The sequence below is a fragment of the Thalassophryne amazonica genome, chromosome 21 (genome assembly GCF_902500255.1).
Source record: "Thalassophryne amazonica chromosome 21, fThaAma1.1, whole genome shotgun sequence".
NCBI classification, from domain to species: domain Eukaryota; kingdom Metazoa; phylum Chordata; class Actinopteri; order Batrachoidiformes; family Batrachoididae; genus Thalassophryne; species Thalassophryne amazonica.
In genome coordinates, this window is record NC_047123.1 from 23,410,878 (window position 1) to 23,438,711 (window position 27,834).

The 27,834-nt window shown below is 41.1% G+C and overlaps 2 protein-coding genes across 5 annotated transcripts in view; one reads left to right on the forward strand and one right to left on the reverse strand.

Moving 5' to 3' along the window:
• Positions 1-13,373, forward strand: part of zbtb2b (zinc finger and BTB domain containing 2b) — a 40,673-nt gene extending 27,300 nt beyond the window's left edge. Inside the window, exons 2-4 of one of the 2 annotated variants that reach the window (XM_034162575.1) lie at positions 4,398-4,589; positions 9,740-9,920; positions 10,013-13,370. In XM_034162575.1, coding sequence (XP_034018466.1) covers positions 9,748-9,920; positions 10,013-11,417 — 1,578 coding nt within the window. In that variant the 5' untranslated portion in view covers positions 4,398-4,589; positions 9,740-9,747 and the 3' untranslated portion in view covers positions 11,418-13,370. Of the gene's footprint in view, positions 1-4,372; positions 4,590-9,739; positions 9,921-10,012 lie in introns of those variants that run through there. The other variant, XM_034162574.1, reaches the window with a different exon arrangement.
• A 6,678-nt stretch (positions 13,374-20,051) lies between these two features.
• The window catches only part of akap12b (A kinase (PRKA) anchor protein 12b), a 61,331-nt gene continuing 53,548 nt past the window's right edge, over positions 20,052-27,834 (reverse strand). For 2 of the 3 annotated variants that reach the window (XM_034162466.1, XM_034162467.1), the window contains 3 exons: positions 23,376-27,242; positions 22,968-23,345; positions 20,052-21,401 (listed from right to left, as the gene is read on the reverse strand). In XM_034162466.1, the coding sequence (XP_034018357.1) occupies positions 22,972-23,345; positions 23,376-27,242 (4,241 nt within the window). In that variant the 3' untranslated portion in view covers positions 20,052-21,401; positions 22,968-22,971. Of the gene's footprint in view, positions 21,402-22,967; positions 27,243-27,834 lie in introns of all 3 variants that reach the window. The other variant, XM_034162465.1, reaches the window with a different exon arrangement.

Sequence of the window (27,834 nt, forward strand, 5' to 3'; positions counted from 1 at the left end):
TGAAGGTTCCAATTTTATGCCTGTTTTTCTATCTTCCAGTTATCAGTCGGAAACTAAGTGCCGAAAAGCAATGACAAATTGTGCATAGCAAAGATAACCAATGTTGTGTGAAAATGATCTGAAATCGAATTCAGAAATCTAAAATGTTGGAAGAAAAAAAAAATCTGACACCACAAAAAAAAAAAAAAAATTGATTCAAGTGCATGAACTAAATACATACTCCTGACATTTGATCACATCTCATTTTGTTTATGAAAACCACTTCTAACAGGACTTTGACCTTGAAAATTTTTTCAAATGTAAAATTTTGTGGAAACTAGTGTTGGTGGAGGTAGCGAGGTGCCCTAGTTCTGTCTGCAGGTTTCAGACTTTTTTCCAACAAGACACTACTGTTATTCCCATAACCTGAATTTTAAACATGCACTAGAAAGTTTTGTACATGAGATCTTTCCTGATAGATGTTACATCTGTAAAATTAACAAAAACATGAAGGAAATAAAATCATAACCAGGCGTCATAATGCAATCTGCAACCTCACCACTAGATGGTACTGAATCCCACACACTGTAGCTTTCCATTCACTGTTAGTTTGCATCTTCTTCATATGACATTATTTGCTTTTCTCCACAATATTTCTGAAAGCCGATGAGTTGTTTAAGAGTCAGACTCAACAGAAGATCGGACAACCTGTTGCTTCTCTTACTATCCAGTGCACGTAAATGAGTGGCGCATTATGCACCATTGTGTGTGTGCATGTTGCCCAACATTGAGGTTCCAATCCAATGTAGCCCAGGAACTAATAACCTCAAGTTACTTTTGGACCAGGTCTGTATTTTTAGAAATTATTTTAAGCACATCCAGGTTTGAATAGAAATAAGAATAGAAATTCTAAAGGTTCCAAAGCTAAACACAGCACAGCAGGCAGACAGAGCCAAAAGGTGTGCAAGAGCAGATGAGAAGCTATACCAGGGGAGCAAGACCAGACAGAGTGATTAAAACCAAAACCAACACTTTACAAGTGGAACACCAACAGGTGCAAGTTAATAGTGAAAATAAAACGGAGCCCACGAGAGAACTAACCACATGTAAACCAGCGATATGTCTTTGTGGCTCCCGGTGGGATTCAAACATCAGACTCCTCCTTGACGAGGTCAATGCTCTACCACGTCAGCCAAAGGGGAATACCCATGAGCTAGTCGGAATATATTTCAATGTAGTTCTGATCTTGTTATGGAAAAACAAAAAGGAAAATAATCACTAAGACACAACAGACATGTGAACAGCAGCGATCATAACCCATTGAGGATGCTTTGAATGATGTGTAAAACTGAGATGATAATAAGGAATCAATGGACGCTTGGATCCGGGAGTCACTGCCTGTTTAGCGTTGACTTCCTGTTGTGAGGCTGAAATGTCAATCAAAAACAGGTCCGACAAAAACTGGTGTTTACACTAACACACCAGCGCACTCAATTAGTACACGAAACAGCCTAGGTAATCGTCTGATGACAACACCCTGTTTCTACTCCAACCTGCTTCTGTAGGTTTCTCCTGCATTGACAATGAAGAATTGATATTGCTTTTTGCCCACAGCTACTTGAGGGAAAGATGTTTTTTCTCTCTCTCTGTCTACTTTTCAAAACCATATATTACTTTACCTAATATGGAATTGCTTCTTGAAGACCAGCGTGACTTGGATCAATGGCCTTGTTGGAATAGTGGGAGTTCCATGGCTTGTTGGATGACCTCCAACTGCTTAAGCTAGTATCTCACTGGGATGTGATTGTTGACGGGTAGTTCGAGACATAAATTTTACACTGTCCTGTATTTGTAATTTTGTCGCACTCCTATGACAGTTCGCACCTGTTTTGGACCCAGAATGTCTGATTCTCATTTTGTCTCCAATCAGTCACAATTTAGTTTCATAGGTCGCCAAACCCTCACAATGTTGTCTCACATTTTTTGCACTTTTCTGACGTACGGAAACTAAACTGAGAAGGGTTTGAGATGGGTTCGAGACACCTGCGATGGTGGACGATTTTGAGAGAAAATTTGTTAAGTGAATTTTTTAAATATGTTCGAAATTCCAGCGACACAAGAGTGAGGCCCTGTGACTCAAGTAAGGAAACTGAGAACCCCACGAACATTTCAAGACATTTTGGAAAATCCGTTTTGAATATTATTCAGTTTGTTGCCAACAGTCGTGGCAACAAACTGTGAGATACTAGCTTTAGGTGTGTTGGCTGTGGGTTTTGATGAGTGTTCAAGAGCTTCCTTGAGGGCTTGGATGGATTAGGGTTTGGGGTAGAGGGGGTATGATGGTTGGACACTACCTCCTGAATCCTGGACCCCATATTATATATTCCACTATTAATGAGATACCAAATCTCACAGGACCTGGTCTATACCTCTGGTGGATGCAAATGCCATTCATAGAGATTAAGCTAAAATTCCAAGTGATATTTGTTTCCACATTATCCATTGACTTGTACATTAGGGACATTACCATTAAACCCTTTTCGACTAGACATGCAGAGACAAGGATTCATGCTTTTGTCATCTAGAATTAATTATTGGAAGGTCTTAGTTTCTGGCTTGCCACACACTAGTATTAATAATATACCACTAAAGGTATCCTGAAGCCCAACTGGTGAATGGACTGCATGTCTACATGCAACACTTTGCAATTATTCACACACACTGCACACTGGGAGAAATTTGCGCAAGGGCCCTTAGTGAGCTCCTAGTCTGAAGACGAATGGAAGTGAGAATCCTCTGACCACAAGCCCATCACCTCCCAGTGCTTATCACTCATAGGGTGAAGTAGACAAGAGTCTACTATTTACCCTGGTTAGGACAGGTTACTTCTCCAATACCCATTTACAGTTGGGTGAACTGAGACAATGTGGATGAAATGTCTTGTCCAAGAATACAGACAGCTAACGTGAAGAAATTTAAAATCTTGTCTACATACTGGTAGACCTGGGTTCAAATGGATAAGGAGTTGGGCAACTTAACCCCTTGAATAAATGTTTAAGCATTGAAGACTACAAAATATTTCACATGACTGCTCTTTACCTTTAGGACTGTATTTTGGGGTTCTTGTTATATAAGAACATGTTGATCAAAGTCATTCATTGATTATCATCCCTATTTATTGTCTTTCTGGAATTGCATGTTGAGCTGTAAATACAAAAACCTTATTATTTTGGAAATGTGCATTTTTAAGTGTATATATATATATATATATATATATATATATATATATATATATATACACACACTCAACAAAAATATAAACGCAACACTTTTGGTTTTGCTCCCATTTTGTATGAGATGAACTCAAAGATCTAAAACTTTTTTCCACATACACAATATCACCATTTCCCTCAAATATTGTTCACAAACCAGTCTAAATCTGTGATAGTGAGCACTTCTCCTTTGCTGAGATAATCCATCCCACCTCACAGGTGTGCCATATCAAGATGCTGATTAGACACCATGATTAGTGCACAGGTGAGTGTATATATACATACACCTATTTAGCAAGCTAGCACAAGTGACATTAATAAAAACATATTAAAGTTTGTAGATAAACATCACATAACTCGTAAGGTCACACATCCAGAAAAGCAAAAAATTTCCAGAAATATTTGCATCTCTGAGAAATAACATATTGCAGTGTCTGTTTCTTTAAATGGGAAGGAGCTGCAGATCAACACACCCTTTTTATGGTCAGGAGTGGGATGCAGCTTCAATTAAAAAAATAATACAAATTCAAGGGAATTCATAAATTCATCTTTACTACAGTAAAGATGAGCAGTGTATTACTGAATTTAATGGAATAGCCTATTAGATTGTATTGTTATAGCCTTGTAATATGCTTTAAGAATTATAACTATTATGACCATATCTAGCTTGCTGATTTCTAATTTTTATAAATATATATTAGGCACATTTCTGATATCTGCTGACATGTGCTTTTATGCATATATTTTATGCCCATTTCTATTAAACAGTAATAAATTAAGTTTTTAAAACTAGTTTTTGGAAATTTCATGCACTTACACAAACATGCAATTTCTGATGAGAATCCAATTGTTGCTTAAAAACGGTGAGAATTTATTGCATTAATTAAAAGTTGTTTTTTTTAAATCATCCCACTTTAGGCTGATTTGATGTAACTTTTTAAATGACTGATATTATTTATACATTTCCATTTCAGCCGAGACTTCTTACACTTGTTGAAAACCCGGAATTATCTCGCTGTTTAAAAAACCCCCAAAACGTTCGTTATTTAAGATGTGAAGAAATAACGTCTGTTAGTCAAGTAACGGCTACATGACGCCTCCTTTGCTCAACGAATTTTAACGGCTTTTTTTTTTTTTTTTTTAAAGCCAGAGTCATGTGATTGTAACGTAAAACCTAGAACCGGAAAACACCGACGGACGACCCTCTCCGCCGCCAACGAAACGCTGCGTTGAGCAGCGAGCAGCAGAAGCAGCTGCGAGCCCAGAGAGGACGGACGAGTCCCCGGTAAACAAACGAGCGGCGACACGGCAAACTCCACGGCTCGAAACGGAGCGCAGGTACGTTCATTTTGTAACGGCGGCGTCTTCACCGGCAGTTACGTTACCATTCGGGCAGTTAGCAGCGGTTTAGCCGACTGTAGCCGTTACGGGGGAAGTTAAAAAGAAACGTCCGTGACGAACCCATCCCCCTGCGTCTCGCGCTCTTCTGTGTGTGTGTGTGTGTGCGCGAGACTCCCGTTTTTTTTTTTGTTTTTTTTTAATGTCGCGCGCGCTCGCAGTAACAACCGAACCCGCAGACAGACAGACAGGCAGACAAGCACGCGCGCTCGTTTTTCTGCTTTTAGCTTTTTTGTGGATTTTAGATTTTCTTTCAGATTTGCCGCGTCTCCCTTCAGCACGCGGTTATTTCTGACGATTAATTTTCACTGGAACGGGAGAGGAGGAAAAAAAAAAATCGCACTACGGAAGTAACTCTTCCACGTGTCTACATCACATTAAAGAGGGGCGGAGCTTTATTGTTGCAAACAAGTGTGGCTGATTTACTGCATCATGTGAATTTATTTTGATTAGTCGCAGTTTGTAAAACAGTTTAATGGATTTGCTTCAACTCTTATGGCTGTTGCTTTAATCCGCACAGCACACTGTGTTTTCTCCACAACTTAAAGGGGTCATATTTTTGCATATTCTAGTTGGAATTATGGTTTTCATTTACACGTTAGATGTCATAGCAAACATCCTCAAAGTCCCACAAATGTATGTGTGGATGTACAAATGCCGCCGCTGTTAGCAAAAAAAAAAAAAAAAGGATCTGAAAAATGGTTTGTTGTGTAGTTCTGTGGCATATGTCACAGATGTCATTTCTTTCGTCTCCATCTCTCAGACTGAGACACGTCCATGGGTTTGCTGTAATATATGTGATCATTGGCCAAATGCAAAATCCTACCATATTGTGCGGGTGCCTGTGTTCGCAGGTGCGCATATCATAAGCAAATTTTTTGTGATGCAACAAAAATTAGGAGTTGCGGGTTGCAGTTGCGTGGGGTTGTTTACCAAATGCAGATTTAGGGAAGAACCCTGTTGTGCCTGATGATTTGTGGACGTTAATGCTGGATTTTACAGTCTCAAATTGAGCTTTAAAAAGAGTTTTACCAGAGGCGCATTAGCAGCGCCGGTAAAATGGTTATTTCCAACCGTAATCCAGCATTAACGCCTGCAAATCATCAGACACAAGGGGGTTATTCCCATTCTAATCCAATTCCAGTGTTTGCACAGTTTATTTTTCTGTAAGTAATTCAGTCGCCAAATCGTTGTGAATGGGTGTAGTTGGCTTGTCAAAGCTTACTGTGTTACAGCAGCGTCTTCATGCCAAACTGGAAATTCTGTGAGCAGACCCACAGATTTCCTCATCTCGTCAGCTGTATTGAGTTAAATCCACGGTAAATCCATCAATTAATCCAGTTAAATCCATTAAATCAACGCAGTTCGGCATCGTCCTCGCTGCACTAGTTTCTGTTGCCCTCAGGTGACAGCGCAGTTATTTACATCTGTGTAGCAACGTGCAGACTGATACATTAAATGTGAAACGGTTTTAATATTTTGCCACCGTTTACACAATATTTTATGGTCTGAAATCTCACACGATTAACCAGTCAGATTTACGGAAAAAATGTAATTGGATTAGAATTACGATTACACCTGTCATAACTCTAAACACTTCCCAGTTTTTAATTGGAAGTGCAAACTCGCCTGTGTTATGCTTGTTTCCAAGAAGCATGGCAACACATTTTTCAGTGGTGACTATGGGAGGGCTGTAACTTTTTGTTTTTTCAGTTTTACATTTAAAGCAACAGACATAAAAAAACTGAAAATAGGTGAATTATACAATGCACCTCCTCACTGTCTTTTTTTTTTGCGATAAATATAAATAACTGTACCTAAAATACTTGGCAATACATTAGTTTGTTAAAAAGGTGTGCAATATAATCCCACTGTGTTCAAGGTGTTGTAGTGCCCTCAGACGAGAAGCTGTAAAGCCTTTTCTGCGCTTTACACTATAATTACATACACTAAAAAAGAACCAACTTAAAAAAGCATCACAATTGGTAAAACCTGAATGAATTAAGTTGTTTGAACTTAAGTTTGTAAATTAGAACAAACTTAAGTTCAAACAACTTAATTCATTCAGGTTTTACCAATTGTAACTTTTTTTTAAGTTGGTTCAACTGTTCTCTTTTTTTCAGTGTAGAACATCAAGAATGTCAGTTCAACTAAGCTAAAATCAAGACTATAATGTAATAATATCGCTCTGCTGTGAGGAAGTTGTGGTTTTATCATGTGCAAATAATGTAGCAGTTAAAATGGCAGCCGTTACAATTGCGTCATGGTGAAATGTTGAATAAAGTAAGCGAAACCTGTAATTCACCTTTAAGGGGTATGTAAGTGAAAACACATCCAGATGACCCCGTTTGAAATCCCTCAGGATTGCGATGTTGAAGGCGACAGTGACTTGCAAAATGCTGAAATAAGCTAATGCTACTTGCGTAGCATACCATAGCACTTGCGACCACTTTGTTGTTTGCCCTCGTACTGCGCCTTTGTTCACACTTGAGTTTATCCACCAATGCTGTTAGAATTACCCTTTTTGTGCACATTCTCATAAACTTTGTCCCCAAGACAACAACAGGAACGTTTTGTTTAGTGTGCTTGTATGAATGAGGCTAACGCTAATGTTTCCCTGAAACTCTGCAGAACTACCATCACTGCAGTTTGAACCCTGTGATGAAACATGAATATTAGGCTCGACTGGCACTTTTTTTTTTCAAATGGGGTCAACTTGGCTAGCCAATGTAGCATGTAGGGCCTTCTGTCTCTTTATTTGTTGGAGAACATGTGGAAGAAAGTAGATTCGCCCTGCCTACAGGCTTTTTCCATTCTGTTTGGAAGGGAGTAGAACCAGTTCTGCTTTAGGAATGTACGTCAACGCCCGTAACCCTGATCATGTGATGGCCTGAAGCTCTCTAAATCCTCCAAGTGACCTTTGAGGTCAACAACAGTCGTCTCATTTGGTCAGCAGCAAGTCCTCAGACACATCCCTTGAGATTGCGTTTGCACGGCCGGGTTTAAAACGTTATTTACTTTACATTTTTAGCACGCAGACAGGAGCTGATCAAGTACGTCTCAACGACAACAAACTACTTTGTCGTTGTTTTATCTATTCAGATGTGAAAGTAGATCTGTACAAAAGCGAAAGTAAGAAATTACATACTGCTGGTAAATACAATTAATTTAATTTATAATGTGTTTATTGATGATTAAAGTGCTTATTAGTTTTTTTTTTTTTAAGTCAAATAAAATATCAGGAAAATGTTTTAAATGATTCCAGCAAAACCTGATATCTTCAAATTATGTGTCTTGTTTACCCTGGAGTCAAAAATCCAAAAATGGTAAATTTACAATAAAATACATACATCAAACAAGCTAATCTTCACATTTGGGAAGCTGTATCTCTTCTAACGTTTAACAGTTTTCTTCAGTTAAAATAATTAATTGGATAGCATAATTTTTTATTATTTTTCCAACAGTCGATTAATCAGTTATTTGACTTTATTTCAGTTTGTTTTGCAAGGCTCGGGCAGTATAATGTGCCGGAAACCTTTTAAATGAATTATAAAGCTGCTGAATATTTAAGGGCTCGCACAGCAATAATGTAAAACAAATACATGCTGTCATATTGTTTGTCTCCAGTTTAAAAAGGGATATAACAAGGAGAAACTGATCAAAATCTGGTGAACTTTGATGCACCGGATCAATCAAAAAAGTAGCTTTGTTTAGCCTATGTAATATCCCATAGATGTGTAGCTGCCCCCTCCTCCCACCCTCATTCATTTGAGTTAACCTATGTTAGCTACTACAAAAGAAACATGATACCCACTACAACAAATACGGGACAAAATATGCATCAGAATGGGAATGTAAAACTGGAATTAAACTATGGGTAGAACCTGGTACAATGTGGGGATGGTACCAAAACTTTTTGGCTGTACTGCAGATTAGTGATGGCACAATCAACACCCATCAAAACATTGTTCATTAACAGGAACACATTACATGATGTGGTGCCACCTGCTGGATTCTGCATGAATGTGCATCCATATCAGATTACAAATCTTATACTTACAGGCAACAGGTGGTGTACATGCTTGCCTGTATGTTGCATATATGAAGTAAGATGTTTGACCAATTTTCCCCATTAAAAAAATACGGGTAATATATAATGTGTTGTCAGTGGAATGGAAAAAAATGACAATTTTGTGTTGTGATCTCCTGCAGTTGGTAAAATAAATAAATGGACTGCATATATATAGCGCTTTTCCATCTGCATCAGACGCTCAAAGCGCTTTACAATTATGCCTCACATTCACCCCGATGTCAGGGTGCTGCCACACAAGGCGCTCACTACACACCGGGAGCAATAGGGGATTAAAGGCCTTGCCCAAGGGCCCTTAGTGATTTTCCAGTCAGGCAGGGATTTGAACCCATGATCTTCTGGACTCAAGCCCAACACCTTAACCACGAGACCATCACCACCTCCAATTGATATAAAAATTGGTTTGTTTTTTTAAACAATTATTTTATGACTGAGTGATCATTGTCAAATGTTATTTATTTATTTTGCTTGACACTTTGATGGGTAACATATGTACATATATATATATATATATATATATATATATGAAAATGAAACAGTTCATATGCAGCAAAATAAATTAAAAAAATATCACAGTTGTATAAAAGACCTATAAACTTTCAGACACCTGACAATTTTGCTATATATATATGTGTGTGTGTGTGTGACATAAAATTTCTTATTTATAAAAATGTATTTTGCTGCAGTTGAATTTTCATTTTCTTAAACAGGATTAAAAAATAAAACCCTGCTTTGTAGAAGAAGTAGATATGATAGTTTTCAAACTCTGAAACAGTTTTGAAATTTTCAAAACAACTACAGTGTGTCTAAATGTTTTGGAGTTTGTTTTGTTTTCTGAGAGCTCAGTGTTGGATGGTTGTTTGCCGTCACTGTAACTCTTTGTTGTTGCAGTAAGCTCCGGTCTCCTTCCAGACAGGAAACTGACTGCTGCTTTTTTGGTGTGTGTGTGTGTGTGTTTGTTTCTGCGTGTGTGCTTGTGCACTTGCGTGCCTTTGTGCAGCCTGAAGAATGGAGTTGGCCAACCATGGTCTTATCCTGCTGCAGCAGTTGAACGCTCAAAGGGAGTTTGGCTTCCTGTGCGACTGCACCGTGGCCATCGGAGACGTCTTCTTCAAAGCGCACAAAGCCGTGCTGGCTGCTTTCTCCAACTACTTCAGGATGCTCTTCATTCACCAGGACAGGTAAAGTCACGTACACAAAGTGTCAGAGCCCCTTCCTGGATTCTGCGCCGCAAGTTCGTCGCCGTTAATCACTGTTCAATTTTGTTTTTCAGCGACTGTGTGCGCCTGAAGGCCGCCGATATCCAGCCGGATATCTTCAGCTACCTCCTCAACCTGATGTACACAGGCAAGCTCGCACCCCAGCTGATTGATCCCGCCCGCCTGGAGCAGGGGGTTCGATTCCTGCACGCCTACCCGCTCTTGCAGGAGGCCAGCCAGTCCGCCTACTCACAGCCCGAGCAAAGCGCGAGCCTCTCCTCATCCCTCTACGGCATTCAGATATCCGAACAGCAGTCCGCCTTGTCGGCCGGATCGCTCAATCGGCGCCAGCTCTCCTCGCCGTGTGACGCAGAGCGGCCCAGCCCATTCGCCACGGCCGAGTACGCGGTTGCGTACGCTAACGCCTTCCTCTCCAAAGTGGCTTCCTCGCCCTCAGAGGCCGAGGCGTTGACCAGCAGCGCACAGCCAATGGTTGAGGAAGATAAAAGTGATGTGCAAACTGCGGATGGTTCCTCGGGTAACGCCATCCTGCATGTTAAGCCCAGCATCATGAAGAGGAGCGCCTCGTTTCGCAAGCATTACTCCTGTCACCTGTGCAGGAGTCGATTCAATCAGAGAAGCCTGTTGAGGGAGCACCTCCTCCAGCACACCCAGGCATTGCAGCAAACGCCGTCTGAGTCGAGCAACCCCCTCTCTCCGGTGTTAAGTGGAGAACACAGCATGCTGGAGGCAGAGGCGGTCCTGAAGGGAAACAACGCCACGCACACTCTCTCGGCTGGCGCCACGTCGGTCGAGATAATCAGCGACGGCGAGCAAGCGCCTGCCTCGGGTACCAACTCGGACTCTCCGCGGGCAGAGGTGAGCACGTCCAGCTGGAGCATAGGAGGTTTGAACTCCCAAGCGGACACGCCGCCGCCATCGGACATCGCGGACATTGACAACCTGGAGGGCACCGACCTGGACCGAGAAGTAAAGCGGCGCAAATACGAGTGCTCCACCTGCGGGCGCAAGTTCATCCAGAAGAGCCACTGGCGCGAGCACATGTACATTCACACGGGCAAGCCCTTCAAGTGCAGCGCGTGCGGCAAGAGCTTCTGCCGCGCCAACCAGGCGGCCCGCCACGTGTGCCTGAACCAGGGGGCCGACTCCTACACGGTGGTGGACCGCCAGAGCATGGAGCTGTGCGCGGCAGGCGAAGACAGCAGCCAGATGGAGGCGCTGTTCATGGGCTCCTCGAAGCCTTACAAGTGTAACATTTGCGAGACGACCTTCTCCAGTCCGAGCGAAGTGATGAAGCACCTGTGCTTCAGCCAGGGTGCGCTAGCGGGGCTGCAGGGGAGCGTGGGGTCGTCGATGCTGCTCCAGCCCGAAGAGTTTCCCAAAGATGAAGGCTCAGACTTGTCGAATTCTGGTACTGTTCTAGAAAATATAAAGACTGAAGAGATTCTTGTAGAGTAGTGCCAAGGCGGGTTACTTAGCGCATCGCTAAAACGTAAGCTAAATGAAAATAGTCAGGGTGTGTATGTTGGATCTTCTCTTTCTTGCCTTTTTTGTTTGTTTGTTTTTGTTTTGTTGAGGGGATTTTTTTTTTTTGAGGAGGGTGAAGTTTAAATTATACATGTTCCTCTTTTTCAGCGTTTTGAAACACCAGCGAGGGACGAAGTGTTAACTGTCACCCGTTTTCACGCCGCCGTCGTCGCCCCACACAGTCAGTTTTCTGCTTGAAAGTTGCCGTTGACTGTGGTCAGGGTGCACAAAGAAAGACAGGCTTTCCGTTTTAAAGGAAGAGGAAGTTGAAACTGTTCCGGAGGAGGCGGTGCGCTGTGGGAGGCAGTGGTTGGGTTTGAGAGTAGAAAGCGGTGCACAGTTTTTTTTTTTTTTTTTGTTCCTTTCTATAACCCTCCTCCCATTCAAAGTCATGAAACAGGCAAAAAAAAAAAAAGGAACGAGTCCTGGAATAAGCTCACAGGCTGCTATGCAGGAGCAAAGTCACATCTTCCATTTAGTGAATTTTCTGAAAAGGAACTTTGTGTCTTCCTGAGTAATCAGGTTTTTTTGTTTGTTTGTGTGTTTGTTTTGTGATTAGGATTTCGTATGTCCTGACTTAAAGAAGGACTGCTGCTCGAAACTGTTTGAGTTGACCACAACTGTAATCTGAAGCGGAAAGCTAGCGCTACTGTGTTGTCATGGTTACAGCTGTGCTCATTTGTCATTAGTTTCAGGAGACATTTAAAAAAAAAAAGAAGTTACAGCAGTTTGAATTTATTCCTAAATTTTGCCTTCATAATTTTGCTTACGGCACTGTGTTTACAGTGAAAACATGATAGACAGTTTTTTTTTAAAAGGTGTTATTAATGGAGAACTTTAAAGATACAGTGTGCAGGATTTAGTGTCATCTAGTGGCGAGGTTGCACATTGCATTATAGCATCGTGGGTCACAATTTTGTTTCCCTGTCAGGTTTGGCAATGGGGAATTGTGTTTTTTTTTTTTTTTTTTTTTTTTTTTGCCTTTTTGTGATAAGCAATATAAAAGAGTCCCCCTTTTAATAAAAAAAACAAAGAGGGTTCTCAAACTTGTTAATGTGCACCAGCACAGTCCTCCAGCCATGCTGCAAAAATCTAAAAAAATGGAGCACCAGCACAGTCCTCCAGCCATCCTGCAAAAATCTAAAAAAATGGAGTAAGTAGGTCCCTTTTGGGCTCCTGTGTGGCTCATGAAACACATCAGTTTGTTGTTCCAGGTAATTTATATCCTAATGAACAGATGGTTATGAATGCAGTCTTCCATTTCTGCTAATAAACACTACTAAATCCTGCACACTGTAGCTTTAAATATGATAATTTGGTTTAACAACAGGATTTATATCAGGGAAGAGTACCAATTTGATCTTTTTACTGTCTGAGCTTTAATACTTGTAAAATGTTGAGAACATAAATTTTGTTCCCTTCTGATATTTGTACTGAGGACTGACCTTTTGTTTTTTGGCTCATTAAGTGCAAATTCAAATCTTATTTTCTGTATTTTCCATTGGTTTGGCCAGTCCTTGTTATAACGTGATACAATAAGTCATGGATGCAGCAGGAATTATTTATAGGAAAACGCGGTGATCTCAAGAAGACACGTGGCGGTGGGGGAAGTCTGTCGGCTTCTAACACAAATCAGTTTTGCTCTTTTTTATGTTTGCAGGTGAAATGACAGGCTGATTATATCTGTGTACGTGACAGAACACGGAAGCACTCCCGACACAGGCAGGGCGTGCACTCTGGAGACGTAAAAGATGCCGTTTATTGATAAAACCTTGAAACGGTGTCAACACCTTGGAATAACAGGAATCCTTTCTATAGACTACTGATGACTGAAAATTGTGAAAAGTTTCCTTATAATTGTCCAATAAATGTGAAGCAAGAAAACAATGTGGTAATGCTTGACCATTTGTGGTGTACTCATTTTGTTTGTTTTTTACTATATAGTAATGCAAAGGAATTCTGTCAGTTTAAAGATAGTTTTAAATGTATATCACTCACAGAGGTGCAATGTAAATTTTGATTTGATAAATTTTAGAGGAAAAAAATTAACACAAACAAACAAACAAAAAAAAAACAATCTTTGAAATTTTCTGGGTTAAAATTGAAAATTTGTAAAGCTGCATTTACAAAAAAACCTGACACCCACCCCGGCCAAAAAAAAAAAAAAAGGAAAAATATTTGATATGTCACAAGGAGAGATACAATGCAAGTATTTATTTATTTTACCACCCAATTTCTGGGTGAATTTTCTGGCTGCTAAATTTGTCTGAATTTACAAAAACTATCAGGTGATACTTTTTCAAATTAAGCTAATGTAATCTACACCATTTAATTTCATTTTTGATCAAATTTATGCCAGTCGGAGAGCAGCAGTGCCTGTTTCACAAGCAAATGGTGTTGCCAAAAGGTATCCACAATATAAAGTGCTGACCATTCCTAGAAACTGATGCCGAATGAGGACATAAAAAACCAATTTTACTGAAAATTCAAGAATGGCGAATTTCAACTGGGCCAAAAACAAAGAATGAAGTAAATAAATGTGAAAGTCTATAAAGCAAATAAGGTTTTTAAAATGCTGTTCTATTGCTCACATTTATTTATATTTTCCACATTTATTTGTTATTTTCCTAATTTATTACTGAGTTTTGTAACATATCTTAATAGTCTTGGGTGCCAGTGAGCATCTCTCAATTTATACAACCCCTGGCAATAATTATGGAATCACCGGCCTCGGAGGATGTTCATTCAGTTGTTTAATTTTGTAGAAAAAAAGCAGATCACAGACATGACACAAAACTAAAGTCATTTCAAATGGCAACTTTCTGGCTTTAAGAAACACTATAAAAAAATCAGGAAAAAAAATTGTGGCAGTCAGTAACGGTTACTTTTTTAGACCAAGCAGAGGGAAAAAAATATGGAATCACTCAATTCTGAGGAATAAGTTATGGAATCACCCTTTAAATTTTCATCCCCAAAACTAACACCTGCATCAAATCAGATCTGCTCGTTAGTCTGCATCTAAAAAGGAGTGATCACACCTTGGAGAGCTGTTGCATCAAGTGAACTGACATGAATCATGGCTCCAACACGAGAGATGTCAATTGAAACAAAGGAGAGGATTATCAAACTCTTAAAAGAGGGTAAATCATCACGCAATGTTGCAAAAGATGTTGGTTGTTCACAGTCAGCTGTGTCTAAACTCTGGACCAAATACAAACAACATGGGAAGGTTGTTAAAGGCAAACATACTGGTAGACCAAGGAAGACATCAAAGCGTCGAGACAGAAAACTTAAAGCAATATGTCTCAAAAATCGAAAATGCACAACAAAACAAATGAACGAATGGGAGGAAACTGGAATCAACGTCTGTGACCGAACTGTAAGAAACTGCCTAAAGGAAATGGGATTTACATGCAGAAAAGCTAAACGAAAGCCATCATTAACACCTAAACAAAAAAACAAGGTTACAATGGGCTAAGGAAAAGCAATCATGGACTGTGGATGACTGGATGAAAGTCATATTCAGTGATGAATCTCGAATCTGCATTGGGCAAGGTGATGATGCTGGAACTTTTGTTTGGTGCCGTTCCAATGAGATTTATAAAGATGACTGCCTGAAGAGAACATGTAAATTTCCACAGTCATTGATGATATGGGGCTGCATGTCAGGTAAAGGCACTGGGGAGATGGCTGTCATTACATATCAATAAATGCACAAGTTTACGTTGATATTTTGGACACTTTTCTTATCCCACCAATTGAAAGGATGTTTGGAGATGATGAAATCATTTTTCAAGATGATAATGCATCTTGCCATAGAGCAAAAACTGTGAAAACATTCCTTGCAAAAAGACACATAGGGTCAATGTCATGGCCTGCAAATAGTCCGGATCTTAATCCAATTGAAAATCTTTGGTGGAAGTTAAAGAAAATGGTCCATGACAAGGCTCCAACCTGCAAAGGTGATCTGGCAACAGCAATCAGAGAATGTTGGAGCCAGATTGATGAAGAGTACTGTTTGTCACTCATTAAGTCCATGCTTCAGAGACTGCAAGCTGTTATAAAAGCCAAAAAAATTTCAAATCCCACCCCTGCCACATTTCTCCATGTAATGTGGAGTTGCGTCAGGAAGGGCATCCGGCGTAAAACCTGTGCCAAATCAACATGCAGATCCACCTTGGATTTACTGTGGCGACCCCGAGTGCAAACAAGGGAGCAGCCGAAGGGACTTTACTGACTGCCACAATTTTTTTTCCTGATTTCTTATAGTGTTTCTTAAAGCCAGAAAGTTGCCATTTGAAATGACTTTAGTTTTGTGTCATGTCTGTAATCTGCTTTTTTTCTACAAAATTAAACAACTGAATGAACATCCTCCGAGGCCAGTGATTCCATAATTTTTGCCAGGGGTTGTAGTTTAATTGCAACAACTTTTAATGACAACCATATCTACATATTTGAGGTCACTAGAGGGAGGCATGTTTCTGTTGTTGGAAGTTGCTGGGTTTCAGTGTTGGCTACCAAAATTTGAATAGTGTGTATGCATATATATATATATATATATATATATATACATACATATATATATACACACACACACAAACACACTGTGTCCCCCTAGAAAAGTTAAATAACCTGCACACAAAACGCTATTAACATTTGGCATTTAACAAAATTAGTTTATAACTTATACAACTTTCCTTATTTATGTGAAAATATAAGAAAACAAAATCAAAACTCCAGAAATAATTGCGGCATTTTTGCTTCTATTTACCACCAATTTATACATAAAAAAAAAAAAAAATCATTTATAAAAAGTACTTTGAGGAAAAAAAAAAAATCAAAGGCGGCTTTCTTGCAGTTAGTTTGACCTGTCCATAGATGGAGCTGTTTGTTTAATCAGAATAACATTTTCCACAGTTGTAGACTTTTATAGAACCAACTTTGCAATTTTTTTTCACACTTTATCAAAAGAGAGAGAGAGAAAAACAACAACAAATCTTCTAAACCATCCTTTACCCACAATGCAACAGCACCAGGAACACATTCAGAAATCAATGCAAAACACAAAAATTAATTTCTCTTACTTTATTGAATGAAATATAGACAAGTTTCTTTATCTTTACTATTAACAGCGTGGAAAATATAAAAGACCGTACTATGTGATTATTAAGCTAAATGGCCGCAGGGCATTAGTTATAAAAACAAAATAACTTTAAGCATATAGGTATACAATCTGTACAAATGTTAATAGGTTCACAGTTGAGTGTGTTACAAGAAGCAGAACTGAGCGACTAAATGCTTTACATTATGCAACAACAGCAAAGGCTTTTAGTTTAAAACTCATCTTTTTAATCATCTGACATCAAGCAAATGTCACGGGTGTGACATCAGTATTATAAAGGGAAAAGATTTGTTGTTTTACACTCAAAAAAATTGAAGTGAGTTTTTAGAGCTGATACAGCCAAAAAAAACAAACAAACAAACAAACCTCAATCTCATGAAAACTAAAACCCAGATTTGGTTGGAAACAAACACTGGTGTCATCTCATTGTCGTGTGCTTGCTTTGGTTGTTCTCTGGAGCTTTTCAGACACTCCTGCATCCCAAATCTGTCTCCCAATATAGCTGCCAAATCAGAGGCATGACTTTTGAGTGACTCAAAGGGTCTGTTTGGATGGTTTTAGGATTTAATAGGATGCAACTGATGCCTCGTCCCATGACCATGACTCCCTGATTCATCCTTATTCAATTTGGCCTTCAAATTAAGAGCACAACGGGGTTTGTTTGTGGGTGTTTTTTTTAATTGCTGAATTGCTGATATTTTTTGCTGGTAAAAACTTGGTACCAGTTTGATGAACCGGATAAATAACAACTGATAGTGCACACTGATCTGTGCACAAAATATCCTTTTCTATCTTTACATCACTGCTGATGAAGCATAACATTTGATGGAAAAGTTGTCATGCTGAAGATGTCGTCTACGTTTTGCAGGCAGCAGGGGGCGACAACATTCTTTCAACAAGAGTTAATAAACAAGTGAGAAGTCACACTAAATACCTGACTGTGCATGTGATGTGTTAAAGGGGTCATACGGTGGAAAAGTAACTTAAAAAAAATACCCCAAAGTTGAACAATTCCCACTTTGCAATAAGGTCATCCATGTTATGATGGCTTTAGGTCAGAAAATTTGGTGGGAATTTATAAATTTTTTTAAAATCAAATTGCTTTGTCTAAGCAACATTCGAGGGGGCGTGACGAACAGCAGGCCCTTTCCAATTTCAACCAACAGGCTCAAAATAAACAGATTTTAGGGTCATTTTTTGCTTTAAATTTTAATATCTGTTTTGAAGATGCCTGGTGATCTACAGTTTGAGGAACGGTGCACAAATTAAAATACGAGGTCTGTCCATAAAGTATCGTACCTTTTAATTTTTTTTTTAAACTATATGGATTTGATTCATATGTTTTCACATCAGACAAGCTTGAACCCTTGTGCACATGCGTGAGTTTTTCCACGGCTGTCGGTGACGTCATTCGCCTGTGAGCACGCCTTGTGGAAGGAGTGGTCCCGCCCCGTCGTCGGATTTTCATTGTCTGGAAATGGCGGAATGATTTGGGGTTTTTTTCCCATCAGAATTTTTTCAGAAGCTGTTAGAGACTGGCACCTGGAGAGCTGGACATGTCCAAACTTGTCCTCTGACACGCCGAAACGGAGGTGTTCCTTTGTCTCGCTTCCAAAGCGAATCGGTCGTGACGCGCGAAGCCTCCGCGCGGCTTTCCATGACAAAATCTCTTGTTAAAAGTGAAATCTGCTGGAAAATGGCTGATGTCCAGCTCTTGTGATAACCAGAGAAACAGCACACGACGGTCTCGTATCCACAGAGCCATCAGCTCAGAAATGGTCCGGTAGCTTGTGCCGTGTCGTCGCAGCTCGGAGCGTGGCGCGCTGAGCGTCCTTAAAGGGGTCCTTAAAGCTGTACTACCAGACCTTATTCTCTGTGAAACCCGTAAAATTTTCACCGAAAGCCAGATAAATTTTTCGAATAGTTTCCAGGTGCCAGTCTCTAACAGCTTCTGAAAAAATTCTGATGGAAAAAACCCCCAAATCATTCCGCCATTTCCAGACAATGAAAATCCGACGACGGGGCGGGACCACTCCTTCCACAAGGCGTGCTCACAGGCGAATGACGTCACCGACAGGCGTGGAAAACTCACGCATGCGCACAAGGGTTCAAACTTGTCTGACGTGAAAACATATGAATCAAATCCAGATAGTTTAAAAAAAAATAAAATAAAAAGGTACGATACTTTATGGACAGACCTCATATGACCCCTTTAACCGTATTGCCTGCATGTGTCTACACAGTGTCAAATCACAGGATGTGTTTCCGTTACCTTTCCAAATACGTGTGCCACATAATTAAATAAATTATTTTAATGTATTATCATCACAATGTGTAACAATGTTTTTTCACAGTAAATTTTTCACCACATACGGGAGGGCAACCTCCACTGTAATAACTGATACCATTGTACGTAGTGCACAGATAATTTGACCACTGTTGTAATAAGTGATACCTTTATAATGCACAGATAACATAACCACTGTTATAATAACTGTATTGTTCTTGTAATTATTACAATAATGGGTGTGAATGCACAGCTAACTCAACCGCTACTGTAGTAACTGTTCCTACTGTCATAATTATTACAAAAGTGGATGTGAATACACAGCTAACTCAACTGCTGTTGTAATAACTGATAACAGTTATTACATTAGCATGTGCAAAAGCAGAGCTAACTAAACTGCTGTTTTCATAACTGATACTACTGTAGCAATTATTACACTAGCAGGTATAAACGGAGAGCTAACTCCTACTGTCATAATTATTACAAAAGTGGGTGTGAATACACAGCTAACTCAACTGCTGTTGTAATAACTGATAGTTATTACATTAGCAGGTGCAAAAGCAGAGCTAACTAAACTGCTGTTTTCATAACTGATACTATTGTAGCAATTATTACACTAGCAGGTATAAACGGAGAGCTAACTCAACAGTTACTGTAATAACTGATACTACTGTAGCAACTACTACATTACCGAATGCAAATGCAGAGCTAACTCAACCTCTTTTGTCATAACTGCTACTACTGTAGCAATTATTGCCATAGCGGGTGCAAATGCGGAGCTAACACAACCTGTATTATAGTAACTGATACTACTGTAGCAATGATTACAGTAGCGGGTGCAAAAGCAAAGCTAGCTCACCCGCTCTTGTAATAACTGATACTATTGTCACAATTATTACATTAGCAGATGTAAATGTGGAGTTAACTCAACCTCTACTGTAATAACTGATACTACTGTAGCAATTATTACAATAGCGGGTGCAGATGCGGCGCTAACTCAACGTCTTGTAAAACCTGATACTACTGTTGCATTTATTATATTAGCGGGTGCAAATGCAGAGCTAACTCAACTGCTATTGTAGTAACTGATACTACTGTAGCAATTATTACATTAGCGGGAGCAAATGCAGATCTAACTCCACCACCATTGTAATAAGTGATGCTATTGTAGTAATTATTACAATAACCTGCGCAGATGCAAAGCTAACTCACCCGCTATGGTTGTAATTATTACAAGATTGACAGTTATTACAGTAGTAGGCAAAATTAGGTGGGAAACTAGCATGAAATGTTGCCTGCTATTGTAATGATTATTACAAAGAGGCACAGTTACTGCAGTAGGGGCTGAAACAGTTGTGTGTTGTTGTGTGGGCATGTGTGATGTGTTGATGTGAGTGCGTTTTCTGTAGCCCGTGTTATCACGTATTGCCACTGGAGTCATGCTTGTACCATAGTTTGGTTATAACTGCTACAGAATCCTGTCAGAACCATTGAATATGACCGCGATAAAGGCTGCGATACACCAAACACATTTGTACAGGAAATTTTCACGTCTGTTTACGTCAGGCCACAAATCGGTCGAGTGACGTCGCCCAAATGAACGTCTGTCGCAGCCTTTACGTGAACATTTCAAAGTACATAAAATAAACATTTAAGATAGAATGAAAGAATACTCAAGATATAAATACAATATACAAAATAATAATCCTCCATTTCTTCACCGTCTGCCACCGTCTTGCTCACATTGTTAGACAAATGCACGCTCGCACACATTCTCACTCGGGTTGTCGGGTCACACACTTTCAAAGGCAGCGGAAAGTCTTTGTGATGCTGGACGCATATCGGACTGATTACATGCATGAGTGTGCACTAGGGACACAAATGTTTTGCAATGCCATAATCCTCTATTATATTCTGATGAGCTTTTGCAAGAAAACAATGAAAATCAATGTTTTTTTGTTGTATTTGATCCAAAAGGTTCCCCTATGACTAACTTTGAAATGTTTATACTCGGTTGTATTTGGGTGGATTTCCAAAAGCTCGAACCCTGGTTGAATAATAAACAAAAAAAGGGGGGAAACATCCAAAACGTTTTGGATCTTTTTCCCCTTTTTTTGTTTATTTTTTAGCTTTTGGAAATCCACCCGAATGCAACAGAGTATAAAAATTTCAAAGTTCATCATGGGTGAACTTTTTTTGATCAAATACAAGAAAAACATTGATTGTCATTGTTTTCTCGCACAAGCTCATCAGAATGTGATGCAGGATTATGGGGTTGCAAAAAAGTTGTATTCCTAGTGTGCGTGTGAGTGAGGGAGTGAAGATACGGTGGTGAGACCGTCAGATGGGTGGGGTGGGGGGAGGTGGGGGGCGGCGGGGCTCAGTCCCTCTGGGCAGGATGGGGCGAGGCCCGGTCTCTGCGTGAGAGCGGCCTCTTTCTCTCTCGCTCCTCATCACTCGCTTCCTGTTGCAGACAGTGTGTCTCCCCAATGTTTTCCTTCTTCGTCTGGGGCGAGGAGGCAGAAAAAAAAAAAAAAATATTAAAGAACAACTCTCAGCTGAAGGCTTTAATCTATGAGAACAAGAAAAAGTATGGGATTGTAGGTTTGGTGGCACAATATTTTGACAAAATGTTGTCAAAGTTATTTTGAGTTCATCCTGTGTTTTCATACGTTTGCTTACTGGCAGGACTGATTTTCTTGAATGTTAAATTATTAATTATATTTTGGTGTAAATCCAGATCCAGGGGCGGAGCTAGGATTTTTTTTCTTTTTCACTTGGTTCAGCATTGAGAAATGTTCTAGATAATTTTTGGCCATTTCTTTTGAAATAAAATAATGTATGGATCTCAAATACTGTGCAAAACTCTTAGGTACTCTGTGTGTGTGTGTGTGAATTTTTAATAAATAGATAAAATGTTAAAGTTTCTCTATTTGATTACATGGTAACAGGGTTTGGGTTATATGGCTGGTGGTGCCATGCACTGTGGTGAGTACCCCTCTATTTTCCACAGGTTTGGCAACACAGGCATGTTAACTTGTGCAATTCAGATAGTGAATAAATTAATGAGTCTAACCCCTGCAGTTTGTTAACAGAATAACTCAAAAACAACAAATACTATCATCTTTAAAATCTCCAAAATAAGGGGGCATATAATGAGGATAAACTGATTAAAATTGGTGTAACTCTGATGTACCAGATCATCAGAAAAACCAAGCTATTTTGCTCAAGTAACATCCATACGCCCATCTGGTGCCTGGACACGTCTGGCTGGGCTTGCTGGAAATGAGGAGCAGCTGTCATGTTATATGGAGCTTGACACTTTATTTAATTTCTAAAGCCTAGGTCAGGTGGCCACCAAGGACACTGTTGAGTGTTTCTATTTAATGTCAGTCAAAATCTTAAAATAACCTATAATAAATAGAAGGTTTTTTATGCCATCTCTCATAAATTCCTCACTGAATTTACAACTTTTTACCTTGCTGTTTTCTCTGATTTGGCCTTTATCTCCCCTCGTCATCTTGCACAGCTGTGCAATATTTCCCTTAAAATCTTCAGTCATAAATTTTGTTTAGCCTGTGTGTGTGTGAAGGACAAAAAAAAAGTCCTGAGCTCTTTGAGCGCTTTGTAATCGAATCTAACAAAAGCATATTCCCACATGCTATCTTGAGTCCATCCTGAGCCTGGAATAGAAGAAAAACAGAGGAACGGAGTGCAGGAATCATAATCAGTCTTTCAGCACAAGTTCATCTCCCCCTCACACACCGCTTCCCTTTAAGACCACGGCCGACAAAGAAGGGGTCAATGGCGGCATTCCTGCTTTGATATCAAAGGTCCCCTGTTACTCACAGCCAGAACAAAAGCTTTTTCTTCTGGTCAGTGGGTAAACCCCTCCCACTACTCCTTATTAAAAGCAGGGCCCATTGATGTTTCCAAAAAAAAAGCTACTATGAGAAGATGGTTTGACAAAAAGATGTTCTTTTGATTTGCACAGCGTTGAAACGCGACAGAACTCTTCCGCACGTGGAAGCATTCTGAAACACGTTTCAGTGTTGTAACACGGCACTCTCACCTGCTCATGATGCCGTCGTGACCTCCGAGGACACGGGCTCGATCTGCTTCACAGCCTCCTCGATCACCTCGATCACCTGCGCCATCACTTCTGCACACTTTCCCGACGGCGCCTTCTCCGTCTCGAAGACCTCTTGGGTAGAAGCTGCCTCCTCAGCTGAAGCTTTTGTTTGAGGTTCTTCCAAAATTGTAGACAGGCTGTCTGACTTTGGAGCGGTGTGTTCCGCCGGCGCGCTGCAGTCTGCAGGTCCACCACCGTTGATCTCTACCACAGCCTCCTCTTCTACTGAAGTATCTTCAACCATCTTCGCCGTCTGCAGCACCACCTGGATGGGCATATGAACATCAAGCACTTTCTCTTTGTTCTCCTCCATTGGCGTTGTCACTTCTTCACGTGTATCAGCTGCATCTGGTTCAACTTGCTGAACCGCTGCATCGTCTTTGATGTGTTCCTCTTCACCTGTCTCACTCTCTGCCTTCAACTCTACAACTTCTTCCACGACGACGCATTCTTCACTTACTTTGACCTCTACTGCTTTCTTCAATCCTCCCTCTGGTTTCTCGTCTTCTACAAACGCTTCAAGCACATTTGTTACCTCAAGTGGAATTGGGTCAAAGATCTCCATGGCAACATGAAGAGGTTGAGTGGAGTCCGGCGTCTTGGGGGGCAGAGCTGGGGTTTCGTAGATGACAGGAACAGGGGTGTCGGTGATCACTGGGGTCTCTGTTGTTGTTTCCATTTCCTTTTCTGTTGTTGCGACCACCTGGACTGGAGTTGAGACATCAGCTGCGGGGGCACTGCGTTCGGGTATGTCTTCTGACACTTCAACTATGGCATCATCGATGACAGCCTGGGTAATGACCATGCTCTGCAACTCAATGTCTTTGACCTTCTCCACATCATCCTCGACATGCTCAATCTTCTCGCTGGTCTGCACACTGATCTCCGACTCTTTTTCAGTGGAAGTGGCAGCAGCAGTCACTGCAGCCACAAGTTCCTCTTTGATTTCTTCCACCTCCACTAGCGTATCAGAAGGTTCTGAAGTTGTTATTTGGTCCACAACCACACGGTCTGTGTTTGTCAGTTGGTGAGCCTCCACACTGAGTGGGCCAATAAGGACCACTGTTTCCGCAATGAGAGGAGCCTCCTCACTTGGTACATCTACAGGGATTTCTGGCTCAGTTTCCTTAGCGATGGCGACTGTGGTTTTGCAAATGGTTGTAATTTCTGAAGCCGTTACCTGAAGTACGTCTTTTACTGGAGTATGCTCTTCAGTGGCAGCAAGCTGGTCCACGCACACTTCCACTTCTTTGGTTTCTACAGTTGGCTCGTTGACTTCTACATTCTCAGTGCAGACAAATGTTTCCGATGTTGGTGTAATTGGGTTTACAACTTTTAGAGAATCGTCACTCACCTCGGTGGGCTGAACAACTTCGGACTCCTCCACAACGGAGCTGACTACTGCCACCTTTTCAATATCGGGCTCAAAGCTTTCAGTCGCAGCTTGAGTTTCTACTGCTTCTTCTGCTGATGTTTCCACAGCAGGCTCAAGCTCACTGATTTCCACTTGGTACACTGGGGCATTAAGCACCTCATCTTCTGTTACAATGGCCTCCTCTGGCTTTCCTAACGTTTCTCCCACTGAAACCTCTGTGCTTAGAGCATCACGGATCACAACGACACACTCTACGATGGGTACTGCAGGTTCCTCCAGGTCTACTTTGCTGATCTCCTTGGTTTCTAAGCCAGTACAGATAGCCATGGCCTCATCACGAGGGTGCAGCTGCAGGATGGTATTTGTAGTGGACTTGGCTTCCTCAGTTGGTAGCTCACACTCTGTCTTTTCGGACAGTACTTCTTTTGGCACGTTTCCAACAGTTACAGACGTCTGGGATGGAATTTCACTGAAGTGTGCCTGCATACTTTCCAAAACTACTTCGGTACTTTCTGATTTGGCTTCTGGGGCTACAGGTGTGGTCTCTGCAGTTGGAGTAGGAGCTACAGGTTTTACTTCAGCCGTGGATAATCTCCGCCCCATTTGGTTTGGATCCTTTGGGGACTCCATATCCTGATCTTCGGTTTCATCCTCCGCAGCATCGGTGTCAGCAGACTTTGGAGTAACAGTGTTATCTACCTCCTCTGGTATGTCACTTAACTGATCATGTTTATCACAAACATCTTCAAGCGTGGCTGCAACCCATGAAGGGGACCTGTCTTCAGCAGACACTTTAATCTGGACCGGCACCGGTTCCACTGCCGCCTCTTTTTCATGATCAACTTGCTCGTCGTACTCGGAGAGTGGCACAACCGCTGGAGTGTCAGAGTCCTCTTCACCTGAGCCGTGTTCCGTAGAAGCTTGTTTTTCGGCTTTCTTCTTTCGCCGTCCAGGGAACAGTTTTCTCAGAGAGAACGATGACTCGTCTTTCGCCGCTTCGCTGTCTGAACTGACTTGTTCTGCACTCTCCTCGGTCTTTTCCTCGCTTTTAGCCTTGTTCTTAGGTAAGACCATACGCTTCAGTGTGTCCCATGTGGATGGTGGGGTGCTCAATGGTTCAGGGGAGGAAACTCCTTCAACATCACTCTCAGTATTTTGGGAAGAACCAACAGTGGCCTCAACAGTTTTGCCCTCCTGCTCTCCTTCCCCTGCTGGTTTTGATGGTGCTTCCTCATCAATCTTGGTCTCATCATCATCAGAATCAGAGGTCCTCCTTGTCCTCCTTTTGGTTCCACCCATACACATTAGTGCCTCCCAGGAGACAGATGTGTCCATCTTCTTTTTGGGTTCCTCACTGCTGCTGACCAGTTTCTCTGTGTTTTCAGTCTTTGGCTCTTCCTCTGTGGTCTTCTCCGCCTTGGCCTCCTCTTCGCCACTCTTATCCGCTAAGGCGGCACTCTCCGAGGAGGACAGGGTAGCTGACTTGCCCGGCTTTTCTCCCGCAGTTTCATCTTCACTCTCAGAGGACCTCTTGACTCGCTTTTTTGGCGTAACCAGTTTTTTGAAAGAGGACCAAGCAATGATGCCCTCCTTTTTCTTTTCTCCATCAGAGGGCACTTCTCCTTCAGTTTCTTGGCTCGACTCAGTCTGCGTCACCTCCACAGTGATAACTTGCTCTCCTGACTCCTCTGGAGATGAAGGCCCACTGTCTGTTTTTTGACCCTCTGTGGACTCAGATGAGGCTTGAAGCTGCTCAGCTGCCTGCTCCCCAGACTCAGCCAACTTTGTCTCAGCTTCTTTCTTGGGCTTCTGTTTCTTAGTTGAAAGTTTCTTCAAGCCTGCTCCAGTGAAGAGCTTCTTTAGGGGGCTCCCCTGGGCCTTGACCTTCTCCTGTGATGACTGCAGCTCAGCCTCGCATGGTACCTCCACTGGAGTCTTGTCTGCTTCCACACTAGCATCTTCCTTTTCCTCTTCTGGCTTGGTCTCCTCAGCAGTAGTTACTGTAGGTGCAGGGGTTTCAACTGTAACCTCGGGGTCTGGGGTAGGTTCTGGTTTTGATTCCTCAAAGGCCAGTGATGGCTCCTCCTTGTCCTCTTGTGTTTCTTCAACTTTTCCCTCCTCTTCTGCCACAGCATTATCACTTTCTTCTGGCTTAGTTGTCTCATTTTCAGCTGCTACAACCTTGCTTTCTTCCTCTTTTGTCTTCTTGATACTGGTTTTCTTTCGCAGATTAGAGAAAAGTCCTCCACTAAAGAACTTCCTGATTGGGGAAAGTGCATTCTCTTGAGGTGATGGACTTGACTCTGATTCCTTTTCAGGACCTTCTTCCTTCACGCCTTCATCAGTGGCTTCAGCTGCAGTAGCTTCGGTTGTGGTGGTTTCTGCAGCGACACTAGTGTCAGTTTCAGCCTCATCAGTGTCTTTAGAAACTCCAGCCTCAGCAGTAGAGACCTCTGTGACAACATCCTTTTCTTCGGCTGTGCGCTTCTCATCAGCCGTAGCAGACTCCTCTTCAGCTCGTTTGTCAGTAACATCTTCTCCTTCCTTATCTTTGACTGTCAGGACCTTCACAGGATCTTTTTCCTCACTTTTGTCCTTCTTCAGTGTGAACTTAAAGCCCACAAAACGGAAGATCTTCTTGAAGCCTACTTCACTGGCATCACCAGGTTTCTCCTTGGCAGCTTTCTCTTCAATGGCAGAGCTGTCATCGGCCTCAGGAGACTCCTTCTCCTTCTCCAGTGTCTCGCCGTTCAGTTGAGGAGCCACTTCTTCCTGGTTGGTTTCCGTCATTTCAGAAGTTTCCTCCTTCTGAGCCACAGACACGCCATCTGGCTGACCAACTGAAAAGATAAAAAAAAAAAGTTTTCTTCAGTTAGTTTACCATTTTCCTCTAAAATTCCTCCTGCTGTATAGAAAGACCACCGGTAATATGCCCATGATATGTACAAACAGTCAATAAAAGGTAGACAGGGCTATAATCTACAGCGTAAACATCTGTCTGATCAATAAATATCCATCTGTGATCTCCAATATTTTTATCATTCATGACTGAGTCATTTGTAGATAACAGCTGTTGTGCAAAAGGTAGTTCTTGAAATCCTTACCCCCCTCTGAGTTAATCTGGTTAGAATTTAATTACAATCATATTGTAATTAGTCATCTGCTACATAAGCATGCACACAGAAAAAAAAAAATCAAATTTTGCAAATCTAATTTGTGGACTTTAACTAAATCTGAAAGCAAAATAAAGTAAAAAGTCACAACAGTCTCACAACAGCGTACTGTGTGAACTACTTAGCCAGTTTTGTATTTTGTTTTCATTTTCATGGTAAGGCGGTATCGTTTCTTTATTCAGTGTTAGTAGATCCTTGGTAGTAACACAAATATAACAACACAGGTTTTACTATGCCTGTCTTGACAGAATTAGATGGT